Genomic DNA, 27,073 nt, shown 5'->3' on the forward strand with positions numbered 1-27,073 from the left:
GGTGTTCCATTGCTTTTCTTCTCTTGATAATCCTGCTTTCCGAAAATCATAGAGTCTAAGAAAGCCTCCCTACTGAAAATACTATAAAGTTGAATTTATAAGTTACGAAGATTAATAACAATAATAAACAAACAGTTATATTACAATGGAAGTTATATCAATATGATCTGTCTCAACATAGTCTGTTTTACTGTACTCCACCCAGCAAATAATTATTCTTGTGAATGGTAGATGGTTGTTAAGTTGGCACCAGATCAGTGCTTTGTATGAAGAGAAGAAAAACAATGTAAAGCCTTTCACTTCTCTGACTCAGAATGCTTAACTGGTTCTTTTGGTTTCAGTGATGTCATTTATTTAAGGGAACTATTAGGGAATTTTTTTCGGGTGGTGGTGGTCAAATATGACTAACCTTAAAGAAACAAGAATCATTAAAATATTTGTATTAACTTTTTTAAAAATTAAAAACAAATTGATATATGCTTATATTTAAAAAATCCTTACTGTTCTTGATAAGTATCCTCTAAGTGTTTGGTTAATGTTAATTTAACTGACTTGTCTTTTTTAGCCTGTGCTTAATTTAAGGGACCTTGGATTATCTGAATTGAAAATTGGACAGATTGATAAACTGGTAGAAAATTTACTTCCTGGATTTTATAAAGACAAAAGAGTTTCTTCCTGTTGGCATACATCTCATATCTCGGCACAGTCCTTTTTTGAAAATAAATATGGTATGTTAGTTATTGTCATTTCTAACTAAAACAATGATATAATAGGTGCAGTGTGGTAGCATTTACTATGGGCCAGTTCTATTGAGATTTTTTTTGAAATTTATACTTTTCTTACTGCTATAAATATAGATTTATAGAAAAATATTAAAGTGCAGAGAATTTCTCTGTACTCCTTTGCTTCCTATAATATTAACATCAGGGCTTACTCTCACTTTGCAAACCTCTGTCATTGAACTGCACACCTTACATGGGGTTGAATTCTTAACCTCACTTGTGCTCTACTAGTGAGTGACTTCCTTATTTTTTTGGCCAGAGTTTTGGCAAGTTCCCCAGGCTGGCCTTGTTCATTCTGTAGCCCTAGCAGATCTTGAAATTATGGTCTTCTTGTCTCAACCTTTTCTTTTTTTTTTTTCGGAGCTGGGGACTGAACCCAGGGCCTTGCGCTTCCTAGGCAAGCGCTCTACCACTGAGCTAAATCCCCAACCCCGTCTCAACCTTTTCAATAGCTGGGATTAATTATATTTAGGCCTGGGCCACATGTGACTTTTTTTGTTTTTAATGTCACTGAACTAGGTAGTAGTAGATCTGCCTGCCTCTGCCTAACTTAAAGCCTTCTTAAAATATCAAAATACCTGCTTCGTATTGATGGAAGATCATGTTCTAAAAATCAGTTTAAACTGTAGGAGTGCAAGAATAAAAGATTAAAAGAATGAAAGAGTGAGAAGAAATATAATAACTTAAGGTTTGAATGCTCAGAGTAGGACAGAGATGTCCTAAAGTGTTTGGTCCATAGAAAATCTTCAAAAGGACACATTTTTATTTTAAGTGTTTTAGTACTTTTATTCTCATGTTTTTCTAATCTGCATTTTCACAATTTAAAATTCTCATAATATGAGGCACTTGCTTTACTTGGGCATGCAGAGATATTAGGAATGAGTTTCTTAGTTGGACACTTGGGGAATTTTTGAAAGATGCCTTAAGTCTCACTGGACATGCAGACAAATAGTAATCACTGAGGTGTTGGGACTGAGAGCATAGTTCAGTGATACTGTAAGGTTGTAAACCTGACTGGCTATTGAAGGAACCTTCATGCTTTGCAGTGCTACAGACTTTTTGTTTTTGTTTTGTTTTTTGAGACAGGATCTCCTTATGCTGGATGTCCTGGAACTCACTATATAAACTGTGCAGACCTTGAACTCAGAGTTCCACCTGCCTCTACCTCCAGAGCTTTGGCATTAAACGTGCTCACTAACACACCTGGCTTTACTCTAGATACATGAGGTCACATTAGAAGCTGTGTGCACTGTTCCACAGCATCAGAACTTTGAATGGTGCCTAAGCAGTCACCGCTCTTTATTACTCTGTCCTTGTAGTAAAAGAAGCTGTTCTTCTATCTGCTGATTTTAATTCAGTTTCATATAATCATATTCCAGAGAGAAATAGTAATCTCACCGTAAGTGATAGGGAGCTATAAAGAAGTTATGTTAATGCATCAGATGTCTTTTTAAAAGTAAAATTATACATGTATTGTGATTTTTTTCGTAGTATTTATAAATTATATTTTATACAACTTTTTATGTGATTTTGCTTTTCACTTGACAATTTCACCTTGCAATTTCCTTCCAGGTCACTTAGATATGTTCAGTACATTACGTTCCTCTAGCTTGTACAGGCAACATCCAAAAACTCTTCAGAGCATTTGTTCAGATCTTCAGAATTTTCCAGGTACAGAACAACTGCATTTATTTTGAAAACATAGTTATATTTAATAAGACTTGTTTTTGTTAGTGGTGGTGATTGAAATACCTATTCTTTGTATAATAGACTGAAAGTGTTGGAATTACTCTTTGGTTAGTTCTGTATTTTTGATGTAGAGGTTTCACTACACTAGACTGCTTGGAGCTTGTAGTCTTCCTCAGCCTCTGTGTTAGAGGTTATAGGTATGTGCTTTCTTTTTAAACTTTTGTAGAAAAAAGTATTTCTTACTTTGTATGTGTGTATGTTCCACCTGCATGTTTGTGTACCATGTGTAACATGTGTGCCTGGTTTCCCTTGAGGCCAGAAGAGGGCCTCAGAGCTCTTGAAACGCTGCAAGCACCATGTGGATATTTGGAAGAGCAGTCTGTGCTGCTTAGCCCTTTGTCTGGTCCTCTTTATAATCTCTGAGCCACGCAATAATAGTAGAGGCTAAGCTGTGTGAGTGCCAAGGACCAAGGTAAATCAGACTTGGGAAGCTCATCTCTACCTGTTTCAAAATAATCGACTAAGCATATTTGTTTACTTACTCTCACTGGAGAACATCAATGTACATTAACGTCGCAGAAATATGAGGAGTTTAAATAAAGCTGTAAAGTACATGATATCAGATCGATACCAGATCAATAGCATTGTTTGCTGCTTTCATGCAAGCTAGGATAGAACAGTGGTTCTTAACCTGGGGGTTGAATAGTTCTTTCTCGGGTTGAATATTAGTTACTCTATGTATCAGATACGTATATTATAATTCATAACAGTAGCAAAATTATACTGAATGCAATGGATTTATGGTTGGCGAGGCTACCATATCATGGAGCTATATTAAAGGGTCTGAGCAACCAGAAGGTTGAGAACCACTGCGATAGGAGTGTTGTAATGATGTGAAACATTTTATTTTCTGGAACTTAGGGAAAATACCAAACTTGGAGTCAATAAGAATGGGCTTTGGAGTTTGTCCTAGTTTGGCTTTTGTTGCTGCGATGAAACACTGACCAAAAGCAACTTGGGGAGGAAATGGTTTATTTGGCTCACAGGTCCTAATCACAGTCTATCGCTGAGGGAAGTCAGAGCAGAAGCAGGAACTAAAGCAGAGACCAGGGAGAAGTCCCATGGTTTCTTAGCTGTCTTTTTTATGCAACTCGATATCACTTGCCCAGTGGGGTCAGCAGCTCCAGTGGGCTGGACCCTCCTACACCAGTTATTAACACTTGCTTCCTGGCCAATCTTATGAAGGCAGTTCCTTATTTGAGGTTCTCTATTTCTGAATGACCCTAGTTTATGCCACATTTATAAAACAAAACTAGTACAGGATTGTAGATGCTGTAAACATTTGAAAGATTCCCAGGAATGGGCCAATCATAGAGCAAATGTAGGAGTTAACCTTAAGGCTATAGTTAGCAACAAACACCTTCCCTTATAGGCACTGCATTTGTGTATGTATTTTGGGGGATCTTTCAAGAGCTCTGGTTTGAGCCTTGATGCCAAAGAAGAAAGGCAAGCTTACTTTGGTTTTGAATTGTGTATATACTTGTCTTCATTCACATAATTCGTGATTTGTAATTTCAGTACATTATTGCTTTGTGGTATTGAGGAAACATTTGCTGTCAGTACCAGCCATTCTATTCTTATTTACAAATAGAAATGGGATCCATCTATGATGATACACATCTGTAATCCCAGCACTTGAGAGGCAAGGCAGGACCAGCCTCAGCTATATAGCAAGACTGTATTAAAATGAAAAGAACTGGATACTAGGACTCTCCACATTTGAGGAGAGTACTTATAGCCTGAAAAAGAAGGAACTAAATTCAACAAAGGCCAGTAATCCTCTGAAGAAATGGTTAGTGCCTAAAACAGAAGGGTGATTAAGGCAGATGATATGTATGTTAAGAATTTATGGAATTCTGAAGTCAGATTAAGTATCAAACAGTAGAAATAAAATATAGTATGATGGCTTAAAAATACCCGAGAACTGAGAATTTCAGTCAGTTTTCAAGTACTATCTTATGACTGGGGGAAATCAATACTGAAATTATTCCTTGAAAAGCCCCATGTGAAAAATTTTCATAGAAAATCCTTTTAAAAGGAGTTTTTTTAATGTAACAATTTAAAATTAATTTTACTTTTAGGAATTTAGTTTTCAAATGTTGAAAAAGCATGAAAATTTATTGTGGTATTATGTTTGGCAGTGAAATGGAGTTGGAGAACTGGAATTGGAGGTTAGTGTAGAGAACATGTTTGGTGTGCTTGAGCTATGACTTCAATTTAGTCCTCAGCACCAAAAAGCAAACAAAAAGATAGCACTCTCAAAACAGTCTTTAGTGTAAATTAAGAAATTATAAATGACCATTAAATTGAATGTACTCTGTTGTATTCTGAAATATTTCCATGGAGTTGAGCAAACTATATTTCTAGAATGTTTTATTTGACACCATGTCTCATTATGTAGCCTAAGGTAATTCATGGTCTTCTTGAGCTCATGGTTTTCTTGTCTTATCTTCTTGGGTGCTGGGATTATAGGCACATGCTAGCTTACTCCACTTGGAATACTTTTTTGCAGGGAGAGTATGTGTGTAACCTTGTGTGTGCTCTTGGCATTAGAAAGGCTAGAAGATTGTAAACTCCAGCCTAGCAAATAAGTAAAAAAATAGTGTGTGTACAGGTATTTAAGAGTAGTTATAGAATTATTAAGAATGATAACTTTGGGAAATTGATTTTAAATATAAGGAATTAATATTTAGTTGGATTTTTTTGTACTATAAACAACCATCAAAGACAATTTTAAGTTAATTGTTTATATTTAATCACTTTCAATAATTTAGCTTTTGTTTTTGGGAAAGAGTCACAATTTGCAACTTTCTTGTTTCTATGTTATATTATAAATCCTCTTTTTACTTTGTCCTGTCAACATGAAATAAAATGTTCAAAGTTGTTGGAAAAATGGAAAGGGTATGGACTTGTCAACATTTCTAGAACTTAGATACTAATTAGGATGTATAGTTACGGGTCAGACTTTACATGTGATCCTTTTCCTGTATTACAGTTACAAAGTAACTGGCACTGTTTTGTTCAGTTTTCATACAGTCTCGTGGTTTCAAAACTTTGAAGTCAAGGACACGGCGTTTGCAATCTACTTCTGAAAGATTAGCAGAAGCACAGAATATAGCACCATCATTTGTGAAGGTAATTACTTCTTTGTGATTTAGAAAGTAATAACTTTCAACTATTGAGACCACAAACTTCATTTTTTTCTGGTTGATGGAGCTCTCACTACATCACTGATAATTATTGTGCCTATAAATCCTTAAACATAGTTCTTTATTCTTGAGAATTTCATACATGTATTCAGTGAAATATATTTACCTTCTATTTCTTTATTTTAGCTTTGCATATGTTTTCCCCTCATTGTCTGCCTCCCAATTTCATATCTTTAAAGTTAAAAAATTTTATATTATAACCTACTTAGCCCAGTTGGTGCTGCTCATATATGCATCTGTGTTATTCACTGGAGCATGGGAATTCTTTCATGGCCACATCCTTAGGAAAAGTAAGTGGTAGCCCTGAAAATTGCCTACCACATCCATGTCAGAATTTTGGTTGGCTTGATCTTATGCAGCTAATCTCTGTGGCTGTGAGTTCATGAAGTTATAACTGTATCATACCCAGTAGGCATTTCACAGCATTTTCATTGCATCTTCCCGTGCAATAGTTCTTAAATCTTCCTGTTTCTCCCTTTATATTCTTGGAGTCTTGTTGGAGAGGGGTATTTGATATTGATGTCCTGTTTAGGGCTGAACACTCATTCTCTTATTCTTAGTAGTTTACTAGTTTTGCATCTCTTCATTGGCTGCTGCACAGTGCAAAAAGGAGTTGTTTTCTCCAAGGTTGAAAGCAGGCCAAGTCTGTGGTTATAAATATTTAGGAAGCACTTGCAAGCATCACCAGTTGGCAAAAATATTAATAGCAGATTTTACTCTGGTATCTGACCATTCCAGCTGTGGGCTTTTTGATCAGGATACAGTACCAGGTGTAGAATTTCTTCACTGGAAGAGTCTCCACTCCTTTAAGAAAGAGGTTAGATACCTTAGTAACAGCCATGCCTTTATTGTACCAGTAGACTTTTCTTGCTTGGCTGGTCAGTATTGGAGCATGCAGGGTATAAAGCTGGTTAAGATCACTGATGGTTTTCTCTCTTAATAACCTGCATTGCATCTTTCAACACTATGAGAGCTGGCATGCAGGGAGGAAGGTTCTCAGTTTGAGATCGGTTTTGTATAGACTGTAACCAACATGTGTGGTGTGTTCAGCAGTGAGGTTCACTGTGTGTGTAGGCTTGGTAGGTAACAAGGATAATGGCAGCCTGTGTTGTTTTGATGATCCCTAGGCCTCCTTGGCCAACGATATGTAGAGAAGTCTCTCATTCCTTGTATTGTAACTTAATTACCTATAGATTTTGAGAACCACATTGTCTATCTCTGCAGGATAATTCTATTTGAACTATTTTCAAGTTGTATTTTGAAGTTAGCATACTATTGATATATGAATAAGGCTTTGTCTCCATCCTTAATTTTGGTTACCCCATCTATCTACCTGCCCGTATGTGCTTAACTTTAACCTCCACTGCTCCCCTTTTTTCACGTCTTCTATTGTATTCACATATTATCAGATTGGGGTGTGAGATACAGCTTTCCTTATTTGTACACGTTCTTTGTGTTAGCTGTCCCTCCACTTCTAGGTTTCCCCTAGACCCATTAACGCCTTTCTGCTGCCAGTATTCTACCTCTCTCTTTTTAGCTGTAATTTTACTCTTCCTTAAGGTGTGGATGTTGTTCTTGTCCATCTCCCTTCCTCCCAAAGGGTCATTATCTAGTTTCTTGGCTTTCCTCTTAGGCTCCAAGTTAAATACACAAAACACAGGTTTGAGGCTAGAGTCTGCATGCAAGAGAGATCATGGCATTTGTTTTTCTGGGCCTGGTACCTTAGTATATTTTTTTTTCCCATTTCATACATTTACCTACATATTTATTTTTTTTACAGCTGAATAACAGTTCACTGGATATATGCATCTCTCTCTCGCTCGCGCATGCTCGTGCGTTCTCTGTCTGTCTCTGTCTCTCTCTCTGTGTGTCCGTCTCTCTCTCTCTCTCCTTCCCTTCTCTCTCTCTCTCTCTCTCTCTCTCTCTCTCTCTCTCTCTCTCTCTCTCTCTCTCTCTGTCTCTCAGACATGGTTTTTCTACCTAGCTTTGACTATCATGGAATTAACTATATAGATCATGCTGCTCTTGAACTCAGAAGAGTTTTATCTGACTCTGCTTTCTAAAGTGCTGGGATTAAAGGTGTGCAGCACCATGACCAGGCCACATTTTTCTTAACCATACATTACCAAGTAGGTTGATTCTACTGCCTTACTACTATAAGTAGAATAGTAATGTATATGTCTCTGTAGTAGCATATAACACCCATGGTACAACTTAGCCATATGGCTGTTCTATTTTCAGTTTAAGGAGTCTTTAGATTGAGCTACTCCAGAGTGGCTGTACTAGTTTATACTTTGACCAACAGTCTATAAGGATTCCCTTTCCCATACACCAGCATTTTTTTTTATTTGTGTTCCTCAAATCTTAAAGTAGTTTTAATTTTCCTTTTCTTGAAGGCTAAGTATGCTGAATATTTTCTAAAGGGTTTATTAGCTATTTATATATCCTTTGAGAATTTCCTCTACGATTCTGTTGCTGGCTGCTTATTTTCTTGATGGTTAGTATTTTGTGTTCTTTTGTATGTTCTAGACACTATGTCACATGCATTGCTGGTAGATCTCCTATTCTGTGGGCTACATCTTCACTTGCTTAATAGTCTGTCTTGCTGCACTGAAACTTTTTGAGATCCTCTTTGTTATTTTCACTTCCTATGCTACTGAAGTTTTATTCAGAACTATGAGTATGTCTGCTGATAAGTGGAAGTATTAGTCCTCATTTCTTCTTGAAGTTTTAGGGTATTAGGTCTTCAAGTTGTTGATCCATTTGGGCTTGGGTTATGCTCAGGGTTAGAAATAGGAATTATTTATTTATTCATTTATTTGCATTTTGGAGTCCAAATTTTCCAGTACTGTTTGTTGAAAAGGCTGTCTTTTCTTTCAAGTACCTTTGGTGGGGAAGTGGTGGCCCTAGGGATTGAACCTGGGCTTCTCATATTCTAGCCAAGTGATCTGCTGCTGATTGATACCACTAACCTGAAATGCTTCTCTTTTTGTTTTATGTGTCTTGTTTTTTTGAGCAGGGTCTCAGTCTATAGTCCAGGTGTTCTAAACCTCACTATGTAGCCTACTTTGGTCTCAAACTGAAGGCAATCTTTCTGCTGCAGCTCAAAGCTGGGATTGCAAGTACGAGCTACTTTGCACAGCCAACACTTCTTACAACTTTCTCTTCATCTTTGGTGCACTGCCATTCATAACAACTGTAACATTTTATTGCCTGGATTACTCTATTAGGTACTCATTTAATCCTTTGTTTCTCCTCTTGCTACTTTCGGTATTGCCTCCAAACTTAGACTATCATTGCTTCTCATTAATTGCATTGCTCCACTTTACTACCCAACACAGCCTCATATAACATAGCGTTTAATTGTACTTTATTTATGATTCTTCTGTTCTCATCTTGAATATGGTCATTCATTAAATACCCTTGCTCTCTTCTTGGCACTATATCTTACCAGATTATTTACAGTTTTGTACAGTTTTTCACATTGCTCTTTCAAGTTATTTGCTCATGATGTCTGTTTCCTGTGTTTATATTTGTGTATGTGTGTGTGTGTGTGTGTGTGTGTGTGTCTGTCTGTGTCTGTCTGTCTGTCTGTCTGTCTCTCTGTAAGTGAGTGATAGTTTTCTTCAGCCCAGGCTGACCTTGAACTCAGTCCATCTTCTTAAGTCCGAAAATTGCAGACCTGTGACATGATGCCTTTGGCTATATGACTTTTAGGGGAGGGGGTGAGGAAGTTGGAAGGATGGTTTCATATAGCACATGTCTCTCTGTGTACCTAAGGGCTACCTTAAACTTCCAGTTCTCCTGCTTTTACCTCTCATGTGCTGGCATTGCATACTTGTACTACATACTTGGTTCTGTGGATCAACCTGAAGGCCTTATATATGCTCAGCAAACACTGTCAACTAATCTACTTCTTTAACTTTCTGCCTGTGATTTTGATGGCTCAGTCGTTAAAGGCAAGGCATGTAGCCAAAATATCAAGAGAATGGGACATCTCTCTAGCCTCAGGGTTCCATTCTCAGTAAGAGATTTTGTTTTCCATAGCTAGCAGTCATTATATTGCTATACCAGTTGCTTTTAGCAAAATATCAAAATTATTTGTAAAGTATGTCTATTTGTTTAATTTTGTCCAGTAAACTGAAAATCTCCAGACACTGCCTTCTTTCTTTGTATCTTTCTGACACTTTTATTTTCTTACATTTTTAGGGGTTTCTTTTGCGGGACAGAGGAACAGATCTTGAGAGTTTGGACAAACTTATGAAAACTAAAAACATACCTGAAGCTCACCAAGATGCATTTAAAACTGGTTTTGCAGAGGGTTTTCTCAAAGCTCAAGCTCTTACACAGAAGACCAATGGTACGATGAATAGGAAGGATAGTTGGAAAGACACCTGTGTGTGATGTGACTGAAGGTGGGCTGCATGTGCCACAGCACACGTGTGGTGATCTCATGGTTTTGGACATCAGTTCTTTCCTTTTGCTTTCCGTCCTTCCTCTATGGATTCCAGCACTTAAACTCAGGTTGCAAGGCTTGCATAGCAAGCTTTTACCTGCTGAGCAATATCACTGTCCTGTAGAAACTTTAGAAAATCAGTCTTAATATTGATCATGATCCACAGTAAAACATAAGATTACTTAAGCTGTGTGGGAATGGAAGTAAAAATAAAGAGTAAAAATTGTGCCTTGATAAATACAAGGCACGTTCTCTTAGAGAACATCATGGTAGCCATCAAGTTTTTGACAAAGGTAATGATGTGCATTAGAAAAAAAGATAACCTCTTCAACTAGTGGTGCTGGGAGGAACACATGGCCCCAGCCACATGTAGATTACATGAGATCCTAATCTTTCACTTTATAGAAAAATTAAAATGGAGTAAAAACCTTAACCTGAGATTCAGAACTCAAACTTCCGGAATAAAACACACATGTAACACTTTAATATACAAGCATAGGAAAGAATTTTCCAAGATGGACTCTAGCAGTTCAAGAAATAATTGTAAAAGGTGACAAGTAGAAGTATATGAAATTAAAAGGCTTGTAGACAGCAAAAGGAATCAGGAAAGTAAAGTAATGTTTTCTATAATAGAAGAACAAACTTTGCCAACCCGATGAGATTAATGTTTAGAATCTATGAACAATTGTTCAATTTTTATTCATCATAAAACTCAAATCATCTGATCAGTAAATGGTTAAATGAATTGGATAGTTCTCAAAAGATAACTACACGTGGCTAGTAAGTATATGAAAAAAGTTTCAACTTCCTCAGCCATTAAAGAAACTCACACTCCTCCGAGATTATCTCCAATCAGAGTGGCTGTCGCTAAATAAACAACCACTGATGAGAGTGACCCAAGGACCTTTACACACTGCTGATGGTAGGGTACCTGGTGGAGTGACAGAAGGACCTTTACACACTGCTGATGGTGGGGTACCTGGTGGAGTCCTTAGGACGATGAAAGCAGCGATTCCCCAGGAAACAAACGTGAACTGAACATAGTCCAGTTATATTTAACCATTTTTGAGAATGTAAACAAAGGAATTTTAAGCATGGCAAAGAGATGTTTGTACATTTGTTTTTACTTAGCTGATGGGACAGTAGCCAAGATATTAGAGCAAGCCCAAATACCCATCAACAGAATAATGTATGAAATGTGGTATTTATATATAGTGGGATTTTATTATTTAGCTATTCTGAAATATGAAATGTGACTTGCAGGAAAATGGATGGAATTGAATATTATCATCTTAAATATAAAAGCCAGATTCTGATGTTAATGTTCCTTTTTATGCAGAGTTTGTGTGAGGATTTGTGCACATGTGTATACATTTATTTGTATGCTAAGTTGGAGGGACAAAAATTGCAAGTATTTTTGCATGCAGAATCGAAAGTGAACTGTATGAAATACGTGTATATGAATAATATGAAAGTAGAAGGACAACTATTGTAGGGGAAGGAAGGAGACAGCAACAAGAAAACACACACATACACACACACACAGAGAGAGAGAGAGAGAGAGAATGAATAAAAACCTTACTTAGTCTTTGTGCTAACAAAAGATCATATCATATCAAGATTAAGCCCTCATATAAATTTCACCAGATAAAACTGTATGAATACTGGTTTTCTTGCTAACAAGTTTACTGCATAAATGCATGTTAGTTGGTGATGGGGGGACAAGGTGGGTGGTAAAAATACACTTTCAACTTTTCTGTAAACCTAAACTTTAAAAACAATTTGTTGTTCTTCTGAGGATTCAACCCGGGACTTCAGGCATAATAAACATTCTACCAGTGAGAATATTTTCATCTTAAAGTCTTAATACATCAGAACGAAGTAGTAACTAATACTTGACCATAAGGTGTTATATTTAATTGATATCATTTAATTCAAGGCCTTTTCCTCTTTCAGATTCCTTAAGGCGAACTCGTCTGATTCTCTTTGTTTTGCTCCTGTTTGGCATTTATGGACTCTTAAAAAATCCATTTTTATCTGGTAAAGACTTTCATATATTTGAGTTAATTTATTTCCTCTTTAAAGCATCTGGCTTTTATATTTTTTACAATTGTAACAAATATATTACTGTCCTACCAAAATTTTCTTTTGTTGAACTTCGGGTTGTGGTTAATTGGGAAGAATATTTGAAAAGTAAGGTCCATTTAGTTTGGACTTAAAAAAAATTAGTGTAACATTTTGTTTATGCTGGGTTTAAAGTAATATTTTCAAAGTTCTATTTCTGTGGCTAGTATATCAGAATACTAAGTTATTAAATGAATAATTTTAGGAATTAAAACTATCATAGTTAAAAAAAAAATGCTGTTCCTAAGCGCTTTCCTGGGTTATCAAACCATCAGTTTTTGGTATGGCTGGGGCCAGATAGTTAGGTATTATCAGGCTCGAGGGTCTCCTTATAATCAGCTCTTAAAACCAATAATGGAGCTAAAGACTTACTGTTTATGGGAGCTAAATCTTATTTTGAACTATGTAGATGGTCATCACTAAATAGCTAAACTTGACATGATTACTATTTAACTGGAGGATGATGAAGCATAAAGATACAGGGACTAGAGAGATAGCTTAGTGGTTAAGAGTACTAGCTAGCTACTCTTGAAGAGTACCTGGGTTAAGTTCCTAGCACCCACACACCTCTTACAACCACCTTAAACTCCAGCTCCAGGGGACTCAATACCCTTCTCTGGCCTCCACAAGAGGCCACACATGTGCACACATACATTCATACAGGTAAAACATTTGGTTTTAAAAGCTGATTATGAGGTGACCCTCAAGCCTATTAATACCTAACTATCCAACTAGTTACTTAATAATACCTCCAGAAAAATGAGACCCTAAAATCACTTTGGAGTGGATTAGTGAGTCTGATATTTAGAGTTTTTAAGACACTTCATGCTTTTAAGGCCTTAGAAATCAAAAGAACATAGATACATGGAGTTTACCACTTCAGGGTTAGCTGAGGGAGGAACAGCAGTGAAGTAGAAGAATAACATTAATCAGCAGGTTAGAGTACAAAGTCTGGGAGCAGTGCACGCCTTTAATCCCAGCACTTGGGAGACAGGTATGTAGATCTCTATGAGTTTGAGGCCAGCCTAACAAAGCAAGTTCCAGGATAGCCACAGCTACTACACAGAGAAACTTTGTCTCAAAAAAAAGGCAAGGTTCAAAGACTTTTGACAGTGAGATCAGGTATTTTTACCATGAAAATCAAAGCCAATGAAGACCTGGTAGCTGGGTTCCATGGTGCACACATTTAATCTTAGCCAGAGGAAGGTCTTTATCTAAGTTGAAGGGTATCCTGATGTATATAGCAACTTCCATGCCAGCCAGAGCGCTGTATAGTGAGATCCTGTCTCCAATAACAACAAAGCTCACAAAACAAAATCAGTAATAAAGTTTGTTTTGGGTTTATGTACCCAAGGATTAGAGTCCATAGTAGCAGGGATGGATGGTGGCTGGAGAGGAGCAGGAGGTGGCTCATCACATTTTCAGTCACACAGAAAGCAGAGTGAACTGGAGGTGGGATAAGGCTACAAGCTCCCAAAGCCCACACTTCCACCAGGAAGGCTTCTTGTCCTAAAGGTTCCATAACCTCCCTAAATAGCACCACCAACCAAGGACCGATTGTTCACAGTCCTATGTCTACTTTAATGTTCTAGTTCAAACCATCCCAGCTGTTAGTCTCCAAAAGGTACTAATTAGCCTGGTATGGCTTAGCTGTGGATCAGTTGAAAGAGCTGTATGCTCTAGAGTTAAGATATGTCTTTTGGGGTAGTGGTAGGTCCTTGGGCTTGGAGACTCAGCCTTTGTCAAGAGGTATATTTTGTTTCATTGCTGAAACAAAATGTCTGACAAAAGCAGCTTTAGAAAGGGATTATATATTTTGGCTCACAGTTTCAGCATACAGTCGATGCAGCAGCTTGAGGTAGCTGGTCATTTTGCAGCTTCAGCCGGGATTCAGAGAGAAGTGAAATGTTGGCGTTTAGTTCATTTTCTCCCCTTTATTCAGGACAGGACCCTCAGCTTCATTTACGTAGTTCTTCCCATCTCAGTCCAATTTAGAAACTCCTTTGTAGGCATGCCCAGAAGTTTCTCACCTAGATCCTATCAAATGGACAGTGATAAACATCACAGTGTTGAAGTCCTTGTTAGATATTCTAATTTCAATCATTCTAATTTTCTTTTGCTGCGATAAAACGCTTAAACAACTTGGGGAGAAAAGGGTTTTATCTGCCTTCACGTCCAGGTTGCAGTCCATCACTGAGGGAAGTTAAGATAGTGTGCAGTCTTTTTTACACAGATCAGGACTACCTACCTGCCTGGTGATGGTACCACCAAGACTTTGATATCAAATGTCCTCACATACTTTCTTCCTGTTAGTGCGCTTCCGGACAACTACAGGACTTGATTCTGCAGTAGACCCTGTCCAGATGAAAAATGTCACTTTTGAACATGTTAAAGGGGTAAGTTAAGGTTTTTTTCTTTTGCTTTCTTTGTATTTTGTCTAATTGATACTCTGCATTAGGCTTCCATTTGGTTATACCAAGCTGCCCCAAACTTTTCTTGCAATTTAAAGCTATGAGCCCTGTTTGAATTACAGAAAGTGAATAATTTAGGAAAAGATTGATATGATTGATATTTAAAATTTGAATCATTAATAGGGAGCTGGGGCCTTTCTATTCTTACCGAGGTCTGCAGTCAAACATACATTGAATTTTGGGGGCTAGAGAGATGGTGTAGTGGGTAAGAGCACTTCCTGGTCTTGATAAGACCTACGTTCAGTTCCAGCTACCCACAACTCAAAACTGCTTATACCTCCAGTTCTAGGGAATCCAGTTCATCTTTCGACCTCCATGAGCACCTGTACTCAGCATGCACATACTCTACTCAGGCGCACATAATATTAAAAAAACAAAGCATAGCTAGCTGTCTGTCTGTTCTGTCTGTCTATCTATCTATCTATTCATTTATTTAGGTTTTTCAAGATGGTCTTTCTGTGTAACAGCCCTGGCTGTCCTAGAACTCACTCTGTAGTCTAGCCTGGCCTCTAACTGACAGAGATCCACCCCTCTGCCTCCTGAGTGCTGGGATTACAGGCATGTGCCACCTTTCCTGGTGATAAAGTAAATCTTTAAAAAATTGAATTCTTGTTGAAGCTTTATTTGGTTGGAATATACAATTTTCTGGCTACAGTGAGGATGAAGCAATGTCTAAATATAAAACCAGACATAGGCTGACAACTAAACAACACAATCGAGTAAATTCTGACAAAATTTAAATTCATGTGAGCAAAATAACTTGATTGAATTTAACATAATAGGTTTGCTATTACCCAGTTTTGCCATGTCTTCAAAAACTTACATAACAATCATTTTTTTGCCCAGAAGTTTTGATTATACATGTATATATATAGTACTGCTTCCAAAATAGAAGAACCATTTAGAACATCATTATCTTGATGCTCTTAACCTACCTCACCCAGTAGCTTTTCTGTTGCTCACCTAGAGATACTTTTGCCGCAGAGAGTGGGGGCAGGTAGTATTTATTTTGAGAAATAAATGGTATCTCACGTGTCTTGCTTTATTCTTAGAATTTAAAATCACCATTTACCTATTATTTTAAGTAGATATATTTTAGTCTTTCACTGTGCAGTATTCTTGGGTTTTTTTAGAAAAGTGTTCTTTTTAAGTAACTTATTCAGGTCATTTTGAAGTTTGTATTTGCTTACAAGTACATAAATAATACGTTTCAAGAGTGAGCACATGTTTTTCATCAGTTCTCAGCCAAACAAAAACCATTAGAACACCACAGCCTCCCAGAAGCCTCTTGTTCCTGTCTCCATCAGTGAATGGAGAGTCACCCTTCTGGCAGACACTTCACTTCTACTTTGTGTCCTAATTGCTGCAGTATACACAGAATGCCCTGTTTTGTACCTTCCTTTGTTTAACACGATGTTCATGGTTGGGATCTAGCCATGCTGTGTGAATTTCATATATCCTGAGTATACAGTTTGCATTATGTGGCTGTCAGAATACACTCCTCATTTTAACTAACTCAGACATTTTGGTTGCTTGTAGTTTGGGACTCTAGTATTATATGTACCCCATGCATTTTGATGAACATGTGTCCGTTCTCTTGAGGCTAGGAGTGAATAGACCTTTATTACTTAATATCATTACAAACATTTTAGTAAAAATCTTCCTGTCTCCAATATTTTCTAGAGATACTTTTGGGAAATTTTTTAGAAATGTAATCACAACCTAAACAGTTTAGATTCTCAGATTGCCCTTTGTCTCTCATTTCCCTAATGTTTGAGATTTAGCCTGACCAACAGATTTGACTTGTTTCTCCTGCTGAGTAAAGGTGTGAATGTTAAAGGACTTTGGCATAGTAAGGCTGCAATGTAATTGGAAATAAGGATTGGGTGAAAACCTTTAGCATGTTAAAAATACCTTTCACTGATGAAGGCCAAGTTCACTCAAGTCTACATTAAGTATACGATTACCAAAGAAGCAGCTTTGATAATCTAAACATTATTTGATTATTTGGTAAATTGCACTGTTTAAGGTGGAGGAGGCCAAACAAGAATTACAGGAAGTGGTTGAATTCTTGAAAAACCCACAGAAGTTTACTGTGCTTGGAGGTAAACTTCCCAAAGGTAAGAGATTCTCCCTTTTAACATGATTTGATATAAAACAAAGTAATACGTTACAAATTTTTTTTGATCATATTATAACTGATTGAAATTGGGTTCCTAATTTTTGTTTTTAAAAATTTGTGCTTATTCCACACATAAAGTTCTATAACTACTTTTTAATAAGACATAATGCTTCTTTAAATACTTGGCTGTACATTTACCAAAGAGGATATTTTTCATTAAAAAAAATTTAAAGTTTATGCATATGTTTTGCCGATGTGTATGTCTACCTACCCTGTGTATGCTGGTAGAGGGAAGAAGGGAGCGTCAGATTTTCCCAGGATTAGAGTTACACAGGTTGGGAGTTGCTATGTAGGTGTTGGGAATTGAACCTGGGTAATGTAGAAGAGAATCCAGTTCTCTTAAATATGGAGTCATCTCTCTAAGCTGACATAAAGATATTTTTTCTATAGCATTTGTATAGTTATAACTTGCACTTTTACACGGATATAAAATTGTTAACTTCCCTGCTTATACACAAAATTATCATTTGTTCTAATCTCAGTCTATGTAATGTCACCCCCATCAAATCAAGGTCAGGCATGTATCCAGCGTCACTCTAGGCAGTGATGCTTTTGATCTTATTTGTTTGGTTTTGGTCTTGCCCTGGAGATCAACCTTACTCACCATGTGCATGGTTGGTAAGTGCCATGCCATGTCACTGGACTACACCCAGCTCCGCGGGCTTGTTTTATATGAGAGAAATTTTGAAGATTTTTGTTAAGTGGAACTATGGAAATTGTACTTACAATCTTTGTAATTATGAAGACAAAAAGGTAATTATTTTTAGCATTTGTACTTTTATATAAACATTTATATGATTTTTCTTTTTCTACTAAAAATGGCAGTTTGATGACCACTCTAACCCAGGTTTTGCCCTTCAGTCAGATTGTTCCATAGAATAAATTTGTAAGGGATAGGTGGGTCTGTATCTCAGGCTGTCTACTGGTTATCCAGTATGTATAAAACCCAAGAGTTGATCCCCACCATGGTAGAAACTGAGCCTTTAAACACAACATGTAGGAGGTGAAGCAGGTAAAACAGAAATTTGAAGTTACTTAAAAAAAAGGGGACAAATGTCTAGGAATAGAATTTCTATGTTAAAGGTTATAATTTGTTTTTGTTTATTGTCTTTAAAGATTTGTTTCAGACTTGTAGTTTTAGAGGTTTCAGTCTACAATCCTGACCCATCTTTGAGGTTGGAGGTGAGGCTAAGCATATAGTGCCTGGTAGCACAAAGCTCATCTCACAGTAGAGGACAGAGTGGAGAGGGTGGCTCAGTCACTAGGCACAGCCTATCTTTCCAAGGCCTGCCTTTGCATGTGGCTCAGGATAAAAGACACAAACACAGTCTACCCTTTGAAGGCACAACTGCATGTGGCACAGAATTGGAGATAAAAATCTATCCTTCAATGACCCACCTCTTCCCTCTAGGTTCTGTTTCTAAGTTTTGACAGTCTTAACAGCAGTGGCTTAGGCAGACCTTTAACAGTAGTGATTTCAAATGATCCAGACTCACTGCAGTTTTAAGGCCAGATTTTAGACTTCTGGGAACATCTGGGAGTTCTACAGAGAAAGTAGGAGAATGTTCCCAAAACTTTTCCCTGTTAGGGATACAGTGATATAATATCATAGAATATTAAAAACTATAGTTACACTTAATTTCTAATAAAACGTTATATAAATTTAAATTTATGGAAAAACTTGGAGATATGTATTACGATATATTAAGTCAGTAGTGGTAAGCAGCTTAAGACGGGTATCACTAAAGCATGATAATACCTTCATGCTGCTTTCTAGCTTGTCTCTACTTTTTTTTTTAAATGTTAAAATGTAATATCACTGCAGCTTTATTACTCTTTAATATAAATTATAAAAGTTATATACGAATCGGGATTACTTTTTTCCAACTTACTATGGGAAAACCTTATTGTTATGAAAACTTATAAATATTTGGAAAACCTTGGAATAATAGCAGTTAACACCTATGTATTATCAACATAGACTCAACAGTATTTGACATTTTGTCAAATATTTTTGTTTGCCTGTATGCATTATGTATATTTCATTTCTCCCTTGAACACATGAAGCTATAGATATCAACTATGTGTCACCTGCAAGTAAAGATGCTGCCCTAATCTTACCTAACTCAGCCCAATTTAGTATTACTTGTTTTAGATTGGCTTTTTTTGGCTTTGTTTTTTAGTTTATACCATATGTCTCTAGAAAATACTTTTTAGTAATTTATCAGGATTCTTCCCTTTATATTTGGCTGCTTAATTTTTAGTGTGAATTTTATGTTATAAATTAGTCTATATTCCTTTGCTTAGTACTCTTGTCTTGCCTGTTAATGTGTGGATTTTGTGCGTGCGTGTGCACGCATGCGCGCGCGCGCACACACACACACACACACACACACACACACACAGAGAGAGAGAGAGAGACAGAGAGAGAGACACACACACACACTTTCCCCTTGACTGGACTGAAACTATATAAACCAGGTTGGCTTTGAACTCATGGAGTTCTATTCGCTTCTGCCTCCCTAGTCCTGGAATTAAAGGTATATGCAACCTCTCCTTGCTGTGAATAATATTTAAATGGTACAAGAAAATTAGTTGTAGAAAAAATTTTAAAGTGAAACATCAGAAACTTGTTTATGTTTTGTTTTTTGCCATGTTTGGCAATATTGAACATTACTGTTATTTCTGTTAGAGCAATTAATATTTGTGTTAGAGTTTCTGATTGAGGGGCTTTAAAAGTAATTCCTCATTCTTGTCTCTTTTTCTTCTAGGAATTCTCTTAGTGGGGCCACCAGGAACAGGGAAGACCCTTCTTGCCCGAGCTGTGGCAGGAGAAGCTGATGTTCCTTTTTATTATGCTTCTGGATCAGAATTCGATGAGATGTTTGTGGGTGTAGGAGCCAGCAGGATCAGAAATCTTTTTAGTATGTTTGGTGTATATTGTAGACTCTTGCGTTAGAGCAGCAGTAATGTTTTATTTACCCTTTTCCTGATAATTGGTTTTAATTCCAGGTAACTTAGTGGCGCTGTATGCTTTATTTAAACAGTTTTACATTGTAGGTGTGAAATATGTGCAGTCAATTCTCTTCCACTTTTCTTTGGGTTTAGGAATTGAACTCAAGCCCGTTTTCTACTGAACTATCTTATAGGCCCTGCATTCTTTTCAAAAACAGGCTAAACATTCATAAGGCCTGATAGATGTGCTGCATGAAGTTAGGGAGTGTTGATGTTGAAAAATGCTTGAGAATTTTTTTGTTTTACATTTTATCAATTTCGTAGCGTATAATTAATATTAGCTTCAATTCTGATTATTATATTTGTACAAATAGGAAGAATAGAAAACCAAACTTGACTCTTTGATAGTCTTACAGGTTTTGATATTTTTATGTTCAAAAAGTTATGATTTCTTTCAAGTTATTTTAACATCTTTTGTTTTCTTAGGAGAAGCAAAAGCAAATGCTCCTTGTGTTATATTCATTGATGAATTGGATTCTGTTGGTGGGAAGAGAATTGAATCTCCAATGCATCCATATTCAAGGCAGACTATCAATCAACTTCTTGCCGAAATGGATGGGTAATTGAGCCTTTGTTAAATATGATGTAATATTTTAAAAGTTAGCATTTATACTATTTTTATGTTAATTGAGAGTAACAGATACCTTCTAGTATTTGATATTTACAAACTTGGTTTTATGCAAATTCTTCTCATGGAAGATTTGATAAAATTGTATAGATATTAAATGTTATATGTTTAGGTAACAGTCAAATGTAAGAAGTCAAATTTTTCTTTCAATATCGTTTCCCTTACTAACTGATGATCTCCTCTCATTCATTTATTCATTTATTGTACTTTTAAATGGAAAACTGAGTTAAAACTGGTCTATTTAAAGAAAGATATGGAGTATAGGGATGGCTCAATGGTAGATCTTTTGCTACTAGTGTGTGAGTACCTAAATTAGGTCCCCAGCGCTGACTAATGTATTTTCCCCCACCCCACCCTCCCCACAGACCTAAGGAATAACACACTGGTTTCTGTATAGTTGATGACTGAAAATAAAGAAATGTTGCCTTGAGTAAATTATCTTGGTGGCAGTGTGAGACATTTTGACTAAATAGAAGTCTAATACCTCATAATTTGAATTGGTAAAGTTAAAAATAATTTTTCAAAATTTAAAGAGGAACTGAGCCTTTTCTATCAGTTTGTTTTCCTAAGTAACAGATAGTTTGTGATTTATGTAACCAGAGGCTTATTATCAGCTAAGGTTAGCAATGAATGGTTTTGTATATAGGTATTGTTACATGTAAGCCATACTTCAGTTTTCAGTGAAATGGTATTTTTTTTCTTTCTAGTTTCAAACCTAATGAAGGAGTAATCATTATAGGTGCCACAAATTTCCCAGAGGCATTAGATAAGTAAGTATGAAAAGAAAAATTCTGTGAAGAATATGTGCTACAACATTGTACTAAGAGATGCCTACCACAAAATAACTTGCACAGTTCCATTTATAGGGACCATTCCAAGTAGGTAAATCCAGAGACAGATAATGATTGCTAAAGGCTTAGACAACGTGACCTAATTTGACCAGTGGACAAAGAATTCTTAAGGAAGAAAATAATTCTAAAGTTATATCAAAGTGATATTTGCAAAACCTAATGTATTAAACCCAGGTGGATTATTTACTTTGAATTTAGAACTGTTAGAATTACTACTCAGTAATATTTAAAACATATATCACATTTAAATGGAAAGGTTTTTAAAAGTAAAATTTATAGCATTAAAGATTAGTCCTGGGAGTGAGGCTAGAGATGACCCAGTGGTCCTTGAGAGAACATACGGTCCTTGTCATGGGTCAGAGTTTCGTTCTCATTACCCAGGCTCTCCAGCTTACAGCCACTGCAGTTGGACTCCAGCCCTAGGGCATTGAGCACATTCATTCGGCCACTGTAGGCACCTGCACTAAAGGGCACGTACCTGTGCCTCTTCCATATTTAAAAACAAAAATAAGTTTAAATTAAAAAAACTTATACAAGTTACTTTTTCTTTGATTAGTACCTTGTCTTTTTCTGATATAACAGTTAAGCAGTTAAGAAGGGAGTGTGTCTTTTTAAAAATAACTGTTTTATTTTCTGAGGTTATAATTGTATAATTTTTCCCCCTTCTCTTCCCTTCCTTCAAGTCATCTCATGTAACCCTCACCCCTAACTGACTCTTTTTAAAATTCATTATCTTTTTTTCTTTGTGTGTGTGTGTGTGTGTGTGTGTATTTCTAAATACATAAGTGTAACCTATTTAGTGTCTATAGTGTTACCTATATATTTCTTAGGGCTGATTATTTGGGATGCTTTTCCCTGTTTAAGACTTGCTCCTGTTCTCAGCAGTTTTACTTACCTGGAGTTCTTTGTCTAGGGGTGAGACTTGATGAGCTTTCCCCATCCACATTTGCCTAACATAGCATTATCTTTTTGAGGTCATGTTTAGGCAACCACTTTAGTGAAACATGATGAGTATCGCTTCTGACATTTCTAGGAGATACAGTTTTACAAAGTTCCCTGATTCTTTGGTTCATACAGTCTTATCATCCTTTCTTCCAAATTGATCCACGAACCATAGGTGTAGTAGTTGTATTAGTTGGAACTGGGCTCTACAACTCTGCATTTTGATTAGGTTTAATTTTCTGTAATGGTCTCTTATCAGTTGCAGAGAAAGGTTTCCCAGTGAGGGGTGAAGACTACTTTTTTTTTTTTAAGTTGGATATTTCTTTATTTAAATTTCAAATGTTATTCCCTTTACCAGTTTCCTGTCCATAAGCCCCCTATCTCCTCCCCCTCCCCTTCTATAATGGTGTTCCCCTCCCCGTCACCCCCCTTCACACACACACACACACACACACACACACACACACAAACAAACACACACCGCCGACAGTGGTTTAGTCCCTGGAAGCTCTGGTTGGTTGGCATTGTTGTTTTTATGGGGTTGTAAGCCCCTTCAGCTCTTTCACTCGTTTCTCTAATTCCTCCATCAGGGGTCTTGTTCTTGACGACTACTCTTATCAGTAAATATAAGGACAAATATTTAGAATATAACTAGGAAGTGCTGGTTTAGCAAAATAGCAGTTATAGATTCTCCTCTAAGATCCCTTACTATCCCTGGGTAGCTGGCTAGGTTTCCAGTACCAGGGATGATTTCTCTCTTGTCGAGTTGGTTTTAAGTCCAATTAAAGAGCTCTTGGTTACCACTGAAGTGTGCATGACTCTACTGAACTCTTAGGGTTAGTGCCATGCTGATTACTATTGTGCTTCATAGGTGTCATACTTGGGGTACGATAGTTGATTGCTTTTCTCTTTGGAATCTTGCATGTTGCTTTCTAATATGAAAGCTAGTCTTCAGGTAAGAGGCATTCCATTCAGTTTCAGCTCAGGGTCTCTAGGTCTTGTGTCTGAAGTGCATGTGTTTTCTTCCATACAGACTTATTTCCCACCTCTGGTGGGGCAGGAAAGGACACTAGCAGTGGCTTATAATGTTTTGAGAGTCTCTTGGACACTGACCAACAAACCTATGCCTGGCGTTGAGTTCTTTGGTAGATGCTCTATGGTTCTTTAGGAAGTATCACCGACTGATAAGGGACACACACACACACACACTGATTTACACATACTATAGATATTTTTAGGTAGACAGTTAAAATATGCTGGGCATTTTGCCACACCCCTTTAATCTCAGCATTTGGAAGAGACAAGCACATCTCTGAATTTGAGGCCAGCCTGGGTTGCATATTGAATTCAAGAATAATAAAGAAACCCTACCTAAAAAAGATTTATATATCATTAGTCAAAAAAAAATTCTGTGATAGACTGATATTGAAGCAGTGCATCCAGTTTCAAGTCTTCAGATGAGAGTATATAACCCGGAACAGCTGCACTAACTAGGAAAGTAAAAAGGGACTATTGGGCAGGAGGCATAGAGAGGAACATGGTCATGAACAAGAGATCCGAAGGGGGCTCTAAATAGGGAGGAGAAGAGAGAGAATGCTGCCTTAGCGGCACACATAATATCCACGTGAACCTTCCTCCCCCCTTCTGTTCATCACTATTTCACCGCAGGTTACACTACGTAGTCCTGTGACTCCTTCCTTAGCTTCTTGAGTCCTGTGGCTATGGTTTCCAAGCTTCTGAGGGAGCTCTCTGAACATTTATATTCAGAATTCTTTCTTATCTTTGGTTGTTATTGTTTCCCCATCATGTGTTGAATGTGTGTTAGCATCTTTGACTCATTAATTTATATATATCTTTTATTTTTTTCCCAGTGCCTTAATACGTCCTGGTCGTTTTGATATGCAAGTTACAGTTCCAAGGCCAGATGTGAAGGGTCGTACTGAAATTTTGAAATGGTATCTTAATAAAATAAAGTTTGATAAATGTGAGTCTAATTTCTTAATTCAAATATTGTTATTTCAGGAAAATGGAAATATATCTAACCATTCTGTTTGGTCCCTATTTAGAACTTTATGGTCCTTTATATTTCAGACCAGTTAATTTTTTGCTCCTTTTTATACCCAATTATATTTGCATTCTTCAGTTTGTATATATATTCAGGATATTATTTTATTCTTGTATCCTGATTCCAAAGGAAATTTGGTTTGGGGTTTATAGATGTGTGTGTGTGTGTGTGTGTGTGTGTGTGTGTGTGTGTGTGTGTGTGTGAGATATGCATGTATGTATGAAGATGTATGTATAGATTTTAAATCAAAATATAAAATACAGAAAATGGCGCTTCATTTAGGAAGAAAACAAAATATGAAACAAGGCATATATAGATATGGAACACTTGAAGACAAGAACAGTAGTATAAATTGCAGGGTTTTCAAGGATGTTTCCCATCACAAGAGAGACCAAGGTATTTTAAGATAAAATTTTAGAGAAAAGAATTTGGACTGTGGGTTTGCTTTTTCATTTGTGGCTAGGCTGGATATAATGTAGAGTGTATCTACGATATTTATTTTTATCTTTTATGTGTGTAACTGTTTTGTCTGCATGTATTTATACCACATGTGTGTAGTACCAATAGAGGCCAGAAGAGAAGCTGCCTTGTGGATGCTGAGAACTGAACCTGGGTCCTCTGCTAGAGCAGTTGGTACTCTAAAATGCGGCCATCTCTCCAGGCCCAGCATTAGCTATATTTCAAGTTTCTATTTTTAACTTCTTTTTTTTTTCCAGAGCTGGGGTCCGAACCCAGGGCCTTGCTCTTGCTAGGCAAGTGCTCTACCACTGAGCTAAATCCCCAACCCCTCAAGTTTCTAAATTCATTTCAGTAACTGGTTTTCATTTTGTTTTCAAAAAGCTAGTAAAACTTAGAACTTTTCTGGAAGTTTTATTGAAATAATTTATTATTAATAATAATGTTAATTATTACTAATAGTAATTAACATTAACTTAAAATGGCATATTTTGTTAAGTTTTATTAAGTTCAGTTTTAGTTTTAAGATGCGTTTTAAGTTGTAATTTAGATTAATTGTGTTCTTTCTACCTTCAAAATGTGAGTTGAATGAGAAGAGCCTGTATTTAGTGATGGAGATTTATTGTATTCTCTTTTTTTGTAGCTGTTGATCCAGAAATCATAGCTCGAGGAACTGTTGGGTTTTCTGGAGCAGAGTTGGAGAATCTTGTGAACCAAGCTGCATTAAAGGCAGCAGTTGATGGAAAAGAAATGGTTACCATGAAGGAACTAGAGTTTTCCAAGGATAAAATTCTAATGGGTATGTTTTCCTTCTGCAGTTCATCTTTTTCTTTTGTTTTTTACCCTGCCTTACCTTTTTATTTTTGAGCCTGACTTTCATTCTATAATCTAAGCTGGTAAATTGGATCTCACTTTCACTATATATATCTCAGGCTGGCAGGGCACTCCTGCTAGTCATTCTGTCTCTGCCTTCTCACTGCCATGTTTCTGTCCTCTGAAAGGACTGCTCGCTTCCTTGCTTTCTTTTCCTTTCTTCCTTCCTTCCTTCCTTCCTTCCTTCCTTCCTTCCTTCCTTCCTTCCTTTGCATGAGTGTGCGTGCGTGCGCGTGTGTGTCTGTGTCTCTGTGTGTGATTTGTCTGGTTTGCTTTCCCCTTATCACAGAGAATCATGGGCTTACCTGATACTTAATATTTTCTTGCCTCTGGAGTGATGGGACTATAGGCTACCATATGCAGCAGTTAAGTATACTGCCCTATATGTTATTTATTTTAGGACCAGAAAGAAGAAGTGTGGAAATTGATAACAAAAACAAAACTATAACAGCCTATCATGAATCTGGTCATGCTATTATTGCATATTACACAAAGGATGCAATGCCAATCAATAAAGCTACAATCATGCCACGAGGGCCCACACTTGGACATGTAAGTTTCTTATAGCCCTTCCTCCCATTACCGTGCTAGTAACTCAGAGGCTCATGCATATGACTCAAGCTCTCACCACCGTTTTGTTTGTTTACTTGTTTTGTTTGTTTTCTTTGAGACAGGGTTTCTCTTCTCATTTTGTAGCTCAGATTGGCCTAGAAGAGTCCATGTAGCCTAGAACTTGTAATTCTCTTGCCTTGCCTTCATAAATCCTGGGAACACATATTTGAGCCACCTTGCCTACTATATCTCATTTTCTTGTTTTAAACTTCATTTTCAAATACAGCTTTCTAGAAGCATATATAAGAGATTGCAAATTTCTAATGATTTTTATCCCTTTTGATTTTGTGACTAACACTGAAATAAGATCATTTGCTATAATTTTCTATCAAAGTAGATTCATAATATATCAGGTATTATATATGTATACTGAAATGTAATGGTATAGTCACTATTGACTATAATTTTTAAATATCTAAGTGAGCTACTACACATAAAGACATACTATATGTCATAGTGGCTGGTTTCATAGTTGTTCCAAGATATTTGTTAGTACATGTTTCAGTCTTAAATATTTCTGTGTAGCTGGGAAAAAGTCCTCTTGCAGCATGATGCACTTTTTTTTTTTTTTTTTAATTTCACAGAGCTTTATTGGGTAGGACAGAGGGCCACATTTCTACCTGTTTACCCACCAAACATTTAAACTGCTATTGCTCTG

General features: G+C 36.7%; 1 protein-coding gene across 2 annotated transcripts in view; it reads left to right on the plus strand.

Moving 5' to 3' along the window:
- The window catches only part of Yme1l1 (YME1-like 1 ATPase), a 40,034-nt gene that overhangs the window by 5,654 nt on the left and 7,307 nt on the right, over positions 1-27,073 (plus strand). For both annotated transcript variants that reach the window (XM_087589644.1, NM_053682.2), the window contains 13 exon segments: positions 566-728; positions 2,355-2,453; positions 5,557-5,666; positions 9,950-10,100; positions 12,153-12,236; positions 14,634-14,716; positions 16,821-16,911; positions 19,745-19,897; positions 20,415-20,547; positions 21,324-21,386; positions 24,281-24,393; positions 25,574-25,729; positions 26,204-26,355. In XM_087589644.1, coding sequence (XP_087445770.1) covers positions 566-728; positions 2,355-2,453; positions 5,557-5,666; positions 9,950-10,100; positions 12,153-12,236; positions 14,634-14,716; positions 16,821-16,911; positions 19,745-19,897; positions 20,415-20,547; positions 21,324-21,386; positions 24,281-24,393; positions 25,574-25,729; positions 26,204-26,355 — 1,551 coding nt within the window.

Source organism: Rattus norvegicus, chromosome 17, assembly GCF_021556685.1.
Source record: "Rattus norvegicus strain SHRSP/BbbUtx chromosome 17, alternate assembly SHRSP_T2T, whole genome shotgun sequence".
In the NCBI taxonomy this organism is placed as follows: Eukaryota; Metazoa; Chordata; class Mammalia; order Rodentia; family Muridae; genus Rattus; species Rattus norvegicus.